The 10,820-nt window shown below is 34.4% G+C and overlaps 1 protein-coding gene across 1 annotated transcript; it reads right to left on the bottom strand.

The window, feature by feature from the left end:
* Window positions 1–3,597: 3,597 nt before the first annotated feature.
* LOC124913277 lies at window positions 3,598–6,471 on the bottom strand. The gene is made up of 3 exons (XM_047453871.1): window positions 6,360–6,471; window positions 4,014–4,205; window positions 3,598–3,767 (listed from the first exon to the last, which is right to left on the bottom strand). The coding sequence occupies exons 1-3, from the start codon at window positions 6,469–6,471 to the stop codon at window positions 3,598–3,600; spliced, it is 474 nt and encodes a 157-aa protein (XP_047309827.1).
* Window positions 6,472–10,820: the final 4,349 nt, after the last annotated feature.

Raw genomic sequence — 10,820 nt, 5'->3', positions numbered from 1 at the left:
CATGATATGCAACACAATTATCCTGAACGGTTCTGTAAGTAAATTTCAAGGTCGAAATTTTTATAAGTAGTGTAGAATTGTTATGCCCAAGCTCATCTTTTTCTGTTAAGAAAGGCTAGTAGGGTCAAGGGTGCATTGCTGAAATGTTCACCCTTATGTATTGACATATAAGTCATGTAGGAATAGACTTGATATGAGTATTATTAGGGGCTGATATATAAAGAGGCTGTGTTAATTATATTGTGGCACATTTTGTAGAAAGACCCATGTAGAAGAGGCTCACAATTTATACTTAGGCAATTTTTCATAAAACAACAAGTTGTAAGTTGAAGAGACCCATGTGGGGGACCCGCCAGAAAAATTAGGATAAGTATTATCCTAATTTAATTTTCTCTTTAGTCACTAATTAAACCCACTTGCTTATCATTAAATTGGAACACTTGGCAGCTTAATAACATTCCACCCTAACCACTTGCATGCTTCCCACTTGCCCCAGCTGCATGCTTCACACTTAGCATAGCAGCCATTAGTTCACCTTACCCCAATTAATTTGATTCATTTTAAAATTCAGTTCTCTCTCTCTTTAAGCAAGACTTAGGAGCTTTTCTTCAAAGCAAGAGCAAACCCTAGCCAAGACCATTGTCTTTTTCCAATTTCGAAATTAAGGCAAGCATTTTCTTAAACTCACTCTTAAAGCCACACATAGCTATGTATCTCAAGTATTTTCTGCATAATTTTCATATATGTTTGAAATACATGTTTCTATAGCATAATCTGGTTTTATTGACAAACTTGGTTTATAAACAATCTGTTTTCTAAAGTAAGACAAGGGTCATAATGTTTTCCAGAAATGTTAGAGTTTCCATCATTTGTTAAGTATAAACTTTTATAAAACATAAACCCTTTTTCTTTCCACTGTATCTGACCGTGACATCGCTATCGAAAAGATGAGATTGCATTCTGGACAGTACATTAGATGGGATTGCCTTAGAGAAGTCTTAGCCTTTTGTCGTGAGATTCAGAATCTTAGCGAACATCTCTTCTATAAGAGTGAACTCCGTATCATTCACATTGGCATGAATGGAGTCGTCGACTATCTTTGCCGAGTCGAATAATTCCCGAACTGCTTCATCGTAACTTATAAAAGGACCTTCCAAAAACATTCTGAAGTCAGAAGCCTCGATAGATCGGAATAACGTCGCCATGTCTGATATTCCTGATTCATAGATGGACCCGAAATCCACCTGCATAACATTGTTAGAGAAGACATTATCTTTAACCATTAGCGGTAATCTTAGAAGAACAGAAGAAGATCAAAAATATTTTTCTAAAGAGAGGGCAGAGCGAAAGGAAAGTTTAGGGTTTGCAAGAGAACGTGAATCTAAACTATCGACATGCTCTATGTATTTAAAGAAAACTTGTTTCAAACCGTTCAATAGAAAGTGAACCGTCACTTTTAATAGCGCATGTTTCCGAAAAGCTATTAAAAAGGAGAAAATGGCGCCATTTTGAAAAAAAAAGAATATATATTTCCAAGAAAAAAGTCATTATTTAATGTATTAATCATTAATATTATATAATGGTCATAATTCATAAATTAAAATAGAATTTAATAAGCCAAATATTACTTAATAGAACATAACTTCATTAAAAGGAAAATTTAAATAACCGGTTCACAAATAACGAAAATTTAATAGCAAGATCATTTTCCACACCCCTACTTGACAACATTAGTGAGACTAAAAAGAAATGAATTCTAATGACTTATGGACCCTAGGGGAATTTATTTCATGAACTTTCCTTTATCTACCTTAGTGATGTACTTATAGACTTTTTCATTGGTCAAGACATGTGAGGGTTTGAGACCATTTCCAAGTCCAACACGAACATTGATATCGAAGAAGAATGGTCTAAGTTAAGTAACATATCCAATCATCATTCTTTGGGAGGATATCATTTTCTTCAAGTTGTTGAAAATGACCTTTGACTAGTTTATCGGTATACCCCTATTAAAGGCCACCATAATTTCAAAGATCTTTTTGGAATAGATGTTTGTGGATTCTTTAGCCATAAGACTTCGAAATGATGTCATTGAGAAGTGAGAATTTGGTTTTCATAGAGGACTTAACCCCATAGGTTTCAACATGATCGGAGGTGTCTGAGAAGATTAGTGGCATCTCATAGATAATGTCACTTGGGGAAGGAGGAAAATCTGAGAACCCTTCCGTTGGAAGTTCGAAGCATTGGGAAAAGTCTTCTTCAGAGAAGAAAAAATCTTCTCCTCTTACTTTTGACAGGATAAATGAATCATCAATTACCCTTGCATTTTCAAAGAACTCAAAAACAACGTCTTCGTAGATCACATATGATTCTTCGTGAAATTTCTTCAAGTCATATTTCTCGAGAGATCCATGATGGACATGATAGATTCAAAGTCGATGATCAAAGTGTTACGAGCAAAGGCCTCCATTTCTTGATATTGAGAGAGAAGAATGACTTTTGTTTGTGAAAGGAAGTTATAGATCGATAGAGGATAGAACTTATAACTATTTAAAGGAATTTTGAGACGCTTCAGATGTGTAGGTTACTCTTAATAAATATATCATTAAATAGAGAATAGGCATTTAAAGTTCATCATAAAGTCCATTGGGAAAATAAAAGTAATCGTTACTCATGTTAGTCATTATTTTAAACGTTGAAAGACACATGTCTCCAAGTTATTTGAGATATGAATGTTTAATTTCTGAAAGGGAATATACATAGACAAATAAGGAAAACATTTGACAACTGTCCCATTTTGTTTCGAATATGAGACTATCGAAACTTTCATGTAAATAGCCAACATAGTTGTTTGCATATCCTGTATTTAAGGGATCAATTATTTAAATTTGAAGAAAAACCGCCACCACTTAAAATGGAAACTTAACCGAGCGGTATCTGTTCAAATTATAAATAACCGATCGGCTTAAGTTCCAATTTGCTTAAGTTGTTCGGTTTGATCTACAAGTACTTCGGTCGAATGATCTGGTCGGTTTTAAAATAGAGAAAACCTTTCGGTTTTATCTGTCTGATTGATTTATCAAGTCATTTTCCCTCTAAATTTATGCAAACAAAATTTTTATGAACTCATGCAATGAAAATATTTTTAGAAGCAAAGGCTTCTCCCGAAATTTATGCACGGTATTTTTTTAAAAACAAATGCAATAAACTATTTTGAGAAGCTAGGGATTCTCCCTCAATGCATGTCCTTGTTTTTATGAAGATAAATGTAATAATAAAATTTTGAAAGATAGAAAAGTTCTCCCTAAGTGCATCCCGTATTTTAGAAAACTCAGTTAAGGTTTACAAGACCCAAAATATTTCTAAAGTAAGAAAACTTAGTCTCTTAGAGTGTCTTTTTGAAGATATCAGCCACTTGTTGATTGGTTGAGACATATTCCAAACGGATATGCTTCTGCGCCACATGATCTCGAATGAAGTGGTGTCTAATATCTATGTTATTGGACCTTGAGTGCAACACCGGATTGTATGTTATGTCAATGGCGCTGATGTTGTCACAGAATATTGGAGATTCCTCAGCATGGATACCAAAGGCTTTCAATTGTTGTTGATCCATAGTAACTGAGCAAAGCAACTACCAGCGACAATATACTCTGCTTCAGCCGTTGAGGTTGTAATAGAGGTCTGTTTCTTGCTGTAATAGGAGACAAGTCGATCACCAAGGAATTGACATGTTCCTTTAGTGCTCTTCCTGTCCACCTTACAACCTACATAATCTACATCAAAGTAACTAATCAAATTGAAACAGGAATCCTTCGGATACCATAGTCCCACATTTTGAGTGTCCTTAAGATATTTCAAAATTCTTTTAGCAGCTACATAATGAGATTTTTTATGATTTGCATGAAATCTCCCACAAACACCGACAGCAAAGAGGATGTCTGGCCTACTTGCTGTTAGATAGAGTAGAGAGTCGATGATCCCACGATAGGCAGTGATGTAAACGCTTTAACCATCTTTATCTTTATCAAGCTTGATTGATGAGCTCATTGATGTTGAGATAGTAGTACAACTCTCCATGTCGAACTTCTTTAGCAGCTCCTTTGTGTACTTCGCTTGGTTGATGAAGGTGCCTCCTTCAAGTTGACGAACTTGAAGGCCTAAGAAGAAGCTTAATTCCCACATCATGCTCATATCGAATTTATCTGTCATTATTTTAGAAATATTCTCACAAAGTTTGGGGTTAGTTGACCCAAAAATGATGTCATCAACATATATTTGAACAAGTAAGATATGAGAATCTTTTTCAAACTTAAACAAATTTTATCAACAGATCCTATAGTCAAGTCATGATCAAATAAGAACTTAGTAAAAGTGTCATACCATGTTCTAGGTGCCTACTTAACACCATATAAGGCTTTATCTAATCTAAAAACATGACACATCAAGGTAGGGTTTTTAATACCGGGAGGTTGCTCAACGTATACCTCTTCATTAATTATTCCGTCAAGAAAGGCACTCTTAACGTCCCTTTGAAAAACCTTGAAGTTTTTAAAATCGGCAAATGCTAGAAAAATTCGAATAGCCTCAAGTCTGGAAATAAGAGAAAATGACTCCTTGAAGTCAATGCCTTCCTCCTGTCTATAGCCTTGGGCCACTAGTCTAACCTTGTTCCTCGTAACCAAACCATCTTCATTAAGTTTGTTGCGAAAAACCCATCTGGTTCCAATGAAAGATTGATTAGTTGGTCTTGGAACCAAAATCCATACTTTATTTCTTTCGAACTAGTTTAATTCCTCTTGCATTGCAAGGATCCAATCTGGATCAAGCAATGCTTCATTAACCTTCTTAGGCTCAATCTGTGAGATGAAAGCAGAGTTTGCACACTCATCTAATGATTGATGTATAATCCTAAGAGGTGTAGAGGGGTCACCTATAATTAGCTCAGGAGGATGATTTCTGTTCCATTTGAAGTTTGGTCCCGAAACATTTTCTAATCGACTGGTTATTTAGTCAAGATTTGATTCATCGGTTGGTTGTTCAAGATATGAACAACTGGTTTGCATAAAGTTTTCCAAACTATCAGCGGTCTGTTGAGGTACGGTCTAATCTTGTTGAGTTTCAACATTTTCAGCCGTTTGGTCAGAAGCAATGTTTCGGTTGATCTGGACTTCATCTTCGCTATTAAACTAGAGATTGACATCCTCCATTCTGTTAGACAAATCGATGGATATAGAAGTGTTACTTTCGACAGATTCATCAAACAGAACATGGGATGATTCTTCAACAGTTAGAGTTTGTTTATTATAAACTCTATATGCTTTACTTACTAAAGAATATCCTAACATGATACCAACATCAGAATTGGCATCGAAAGCGGTCAAATAATTCTTTCCATTGTTATGAATGCAACACTTAAAACCAAAAATCCTAAAGTATTTAACATTAGGAACATTGCCATGGTAAATCTCATTAAGCATTTTTATCAAGTCTTTTATTAATCATTGACTGATTTTGAGTATGACATACTGTGTTAATAGCCTCTGCCCAAAACTTTTGAGCCACTCTGGATTCGGCTATCATTGATCTAGCCGCCTCCTTAAGGGTTTTGTTTCTTCTTTCATCCAAACTGTTTTACTGTGGACTTTTGGCACTAGACAACTCGTGTCTAACACCAAATTCCTCAAGGTAAAAAGCTAGAGTCCTATTAGTGAACTTAGTACTCTTATCACTTCTAATTTTATTAATACTTATCGATTTTTCATTATGCATTCTTTTAAGCATTTTAATCAAATTAGGAGTAGTTTGATCTTTAAAAGTTAAGAAGATAACCCAATTAAACCTAGAGTAGTCATCAATAATTACTAAGGTATATTTCATGCCTCTTAAACTTGTAACCTTAACTGGACCAAAAAGATCTATATGCAAGAGTTCTATGCATCTTTCAAATTGAATATTACATTTACTTTTAAAAGTTGACTTGATCTGTTTTCCCATCTGGAAAGCAGAACAAACTTTATCTTTAAAAAACTTTAATTTAAGAATTCCTTCAACTAGATCTTTAGAACAAATATAGTCAATAGTCTTAAAATTTAAGTGATTAAGTCTCTAATGTCAAAGCCAATTTTGATCGTTCTTAGCTATCATGCAAATAGGATTAGGTGATTTGTTTTTCCAGTTGACCTTATAAACATTACATGTCCTATACCCTATCAAGAGAGTACTTCCCTGTTGATTCTTGACTATGTATGTTTGCTTATAAAATTCAACAATATATCCTATATCACACATTTGACTTATACTAAGCAAGTTATAACACAAATTTTCAACAAGTAGCACATTGTTTATGGTGATATTACCATGGACAATCTTACCCTTTCCCATTGTCTTACCCTTAGAGTTATCACCGAATGTGATTTTTGATCCAAATTCCTTCACAATGTTGGTTAGAATCTTGTTGTTTCCAGTCATATGCCTTGAGCATCCACTATCCAAGTATCATTCTGAATCCTACAAGAATATGACTTGTTTATCCTGCAAAATAAAACTATATACACCCTTTGGTACCCACATTTAAATGGGTCCACGGTTGATCAGTCCTTTAAAGATCCATACTTGTGCTATTTTGATGATCCTTTTAGTGTTAGTCTTAATAAATATGCTTACATTAGGCTTGACATCTCTATGTCTGTCTTTAGATGAGTCATAATGTTTTGAGGATGAGTTTTGATGATACCTCCTTGACCGCTTGTCATGTTCATGTCCAACTGGCTTTCCTTCTCATAGTGGTAAGCCACTGTGACTTGTTAGTTGGCTCTACATATTTGAGTTGCTTTTTAGTTATCGACTCATCTGCATCGTGACTTTCTTGGGTGTTAGTTGAGGTACCCTTGACAAAACTTATGGAAAGAAGTTTGCCTTTCTTGGGTTTTAACTTTTTGCATGACTTGTCTGGATTGCTATTGTCATAGCCTAGTCCAATTTGCAGTTTTCTGGCCTTTGATGACTCGTCATTTGATTAACTGCATCCCCAGACTTAGTCCATACTGCAATCGCATAGTTGGTTCTCTCATTTTCCTTGGTCAACAATTGAACTGTCTCCTTAGGCTTCTCATTCTCAGAGGATAGTTCATTTGTTTTACGATTTGTGTTATCTGTTTGATTTGAAACGAGAACAAACAATTTTTTGTACTTAATGACCATGTAATTGAATGTAGTAATCAAGTCGTCTCGAGTGAATTCTTCAGAGGCAAAGTCAAATACCTCTTCATCGTTGGCCATAAAGCACTTGACTTCTTCATCATCACCAGAGTTAGAGTCACTTTGATCTCACTTTCTTTTTCTTTTTCAGCCACCATTTCTTTTTGATCCTTATTGTGGTTGGATGATTTATGATCCTCCTTATGTTTCTGATCAGCTAACTTTCTCTCGTCTCTCTTTGGCTTCCGGTATTCCGACTTGTAATGACCTAAAATATCACAGTAGAAACAACGAATGTTAGCCTTATAATCATTAGAGTTGTTTATTATTCCTCATGAATTTTCCAAAATTCTTGAAAAGCAATGTCATCGCATCTTCGCTAAACGGTTCAACTGACTTGATGGGTTCAGAGACGGATGGTTCCACAGATGATACCATTGCCCTAGTTACATTTGAGGATGAAGTCTCGTCTTCATTCCTTGAATTCATCCCGAACTCGTGACCTTTTAGATCATCAAACATGTCGTGCAACTGCATATTGTGGAGGTTTCTGTACTCCCTCATCACGGTTTTCTTAACCTCCCAAGAACTAAGAAGAGACTTCAACGCCTTGACTATGATTTCCTTATTGCCATAAAACTTTCCCAAAATGGAAAGTTCATTGACAATGCTAGTGAAGCGTTCATCAAATCCGTTCATCGTTTCTTCGGGACACATTTTAATTTTATCAAACATCTGAGTGACAACCATGATTTTGTTTTCTTTGGTTTGTTCGTTGTCCTCATTGAGTTGAATGATCTTCTCCCATACTTCCTTGGCATTAGAACATGCTCTGATATTTGCAAACGTGTTTTTATCTAGAGTACTGTATATGATATTCTTGGTCAAGTTGTCAAGGTTGTTCTTTCTTTTATTTTCATTGATCCATTCACATCTTTCCTTTTCAATCTTCATTGGGCCGTTAGTGATAACATATCACATATCGTCGTCTTACGAGGCCAAATACACCTGCATATGTAGCTTCTAATTAAAGAAATCTTCACTTCGGAACATGGGGGGCTTGTTGGAGGCAGACATGATGATGTTCAAATGCTTGAGAGTAGAAACTAGCCGCTCTAATACCACTTGTTAGGATCGGGATCAACAATAGAGATGGGGGTTTGACTATGTTGAATGCTTACACACTTCGTTTTCATATTAACTCTGTTATAAGTTGATATCCGTTTCTATTCTTCACAAGTCTTCATAAACTCTTGAACGAAGTTCAAGTGCGGAACTGTTTGTTTAGACTTGAAGTAATAAGTGAATGAGATTGAAAGGAAGGAACACTAGATACTGGGGATTTTATCGATGTTCGGAGTAGAAACTCCTACGTCACCCCTTCTTCTCAACCTTGAGAAGGATATTCACTAGAAGATTTGATTTGAATACAACACTTGTACAAACCTAGTCGGACAACCAGGACATAAACACTTCATGTTTCCGAACTCCTAGTACACAACACTCTGTTGAACAGAAACAGATTCTGTCAACTTACAATACTCAAACAAAATAAACAATATGTAATAAAATTTTAACACTCTAGAAAACATGAAGGCTGTTAGAACTTTAGAGATTGAGAGAGGTGAAGAACGATGTTTCAAAAGGTTGTATAAGTAGTTAATCGTTCAAAAACTGGTGAATCAAATTATCCTCTATCTTCTTCTTAAATATGCAAACTGTAACGGACATATAACGGACAAATTTTCTTCACAGGACACATGTCCTAATTTGATAGGATGAGTTCCAGAATAGTACATCAAGAGGATCCTCTTTGATCTTATATATACTTGGATGATAGTAAGCCAAAATGTTCATTAATGGGATTACGAGGTACGAGAATGTACAACTTATAGGGTTTGACTTGTCTTGGTTCATAATAGTCTTTTGTAAGTCTGATTATGTTGCCATGTCAAACTTCCCATAATGAGTGCTTAATCGGGAGCTGAGATTCATCAGGTACAGGAAAGCGCTTAGTCAAAGTGCTAAACTTGGAAATTACCGGAAGTGTCTTGTGTAGAACCGAATTCAAAAAATACCGGAGACGTTTATCCAAAAACCGATTTGGATAAACTACCGGGTACGCTTCTTGATAAGATACCGGAAGCTTACAAACTACCAGACATGCCTTTGTAAAATACCGACTTTGTAAACTACCGGATGCGTTCCATAAAATACCGAATTTGATATAATACCAGAAGCACTCCAATATAAAACCAAGGATACAAAATACCGGACGCGTCTTTATAAAATACCGATTTAATATAATACCAGATACGTCTCAATATAAAACCAAACATGCAAACTACCAGATGCGTGTTTGTAAAATACCGAATTCAAAAACTACCAGAAGCGTGTTTATAAAATACTGAAGTCACAAACTACCAGAAGCGTGTTTGTAAAATACCGAATTATAAAAAAACCGGATGCACTTCCAATATAATACCAAAGTATAAAATGCCGAAGTATAAAATATCGAAATATAAAATACCGAATTGGATATAAAACTAGAATCGCCTCTTTTATAAAACTGAAGTTTGATCAAATGCCGGATTTGATCAACTACCGAACAACTTTTCCTTTCCGGTTTTCTTCAATCTTAACATAATTGATTTAACACAATTTAGTTTTTTATTTGTACACTTATAGTTAATATATTTTTATTTCATAATTTCTCCATTTTTGATTATTATAAGCTAAATATTCAAAATCAGGTGATTTTACAATCATTGGCTAATTATCCTAAGTTAATTAGCAATTTTGATCTAACATATATATAGATAGTATTACGATCATTAATATATGATCGCACTATATGTTACTTTTTAGTAACTTTTGTGGCATATTTATCAATTTTCAGGGTAAATCTATATGTTGATAGTATCACGAACATTTATATATGATCGCACTACATGTTACATGTTAGAAACTCTCGTGAATAGTTTATTAATATTCACGTCAAAATTAAACCTATCTATCGATATTACCACGATCATTTATATATGATCGCACTACATGTTACTTATTAGTAATTTATGTGATAAGTATATCAACTTTCACGCTAAAACATATTTTTTGATAGTACCACAATCAGTTATATATATTTGCACTACATTTTACTTGTTAGTAACTTCCGTTAACAATTTATTAACATTCACGTCGAAATTAAACCTTTTTATTGGTAGTACCATGATTATTTATATATGATCCCACTACAAATTACTTATTAGTAACTTTCGTGACAAGTCTATCAATTTTCACGATAAACCTATATGTTGATGGTATCATGATCATTTATATATGATCGCACTATATGTCACTTGTTATGTAACCTAGTCAAAATATTCATTATTTTCACAATTAAAACCTATTGGCCAATATGTACTCATGTTCATTCACATATGATCACATTAAACATTATTTGTTGGTAACTCACGTGAATTAGTTTGTTGATTTTCATGCTCAAATTAAACCTATTTGTTGATAGTACCACGATCATTCACATATGATCACTCTAAATATTATTTGTGGTTAACTCACGTCAATCAGTTAATTGATTTTTACGTTCAAACTAAACATAT

Source organism: Impatiens glandulifera, chromosome 8 (assembly GCF_907164915.1).
Source record: "Impatiens glandulifera chromosome 8, dImpGla2.1, whole genome shotgun sequence".
NCBI lineage: Eukaryota > Viridiplantae > Streptophyta > Magnoliopsida > Ericales > Balsaminaceae > Impatiens > Impatiens glandulifera.
The sequence above is the reverse complement of the archived record's forward strand: the minus strand, read 5'-3'. Positions and strand labels throughout refer to the sequence as shown.

Coding starts and splice junctions, on each gene's coding strand:
- LOC124913277 (XM_047453871.1), bottom strand. CDS start 6,471: ATGACTGGAAACAACAAGATTCTAACCAACATTGTGAAGGAATTTGGA. Junction 4,206..6,359: donor AAAGGGTAAGATTGTCCATG/GTAATATCACCA, acceptor AAATAATGACAG/ATAAATTCGATATGAGCATG. Junction 3,768..4,013: donor GCTTGATAAAGATAAAGATG/GTTAAAGCGTTT, acceptor TAGATTATGTAG/GTTGTAAGGTGGACAGGAAG.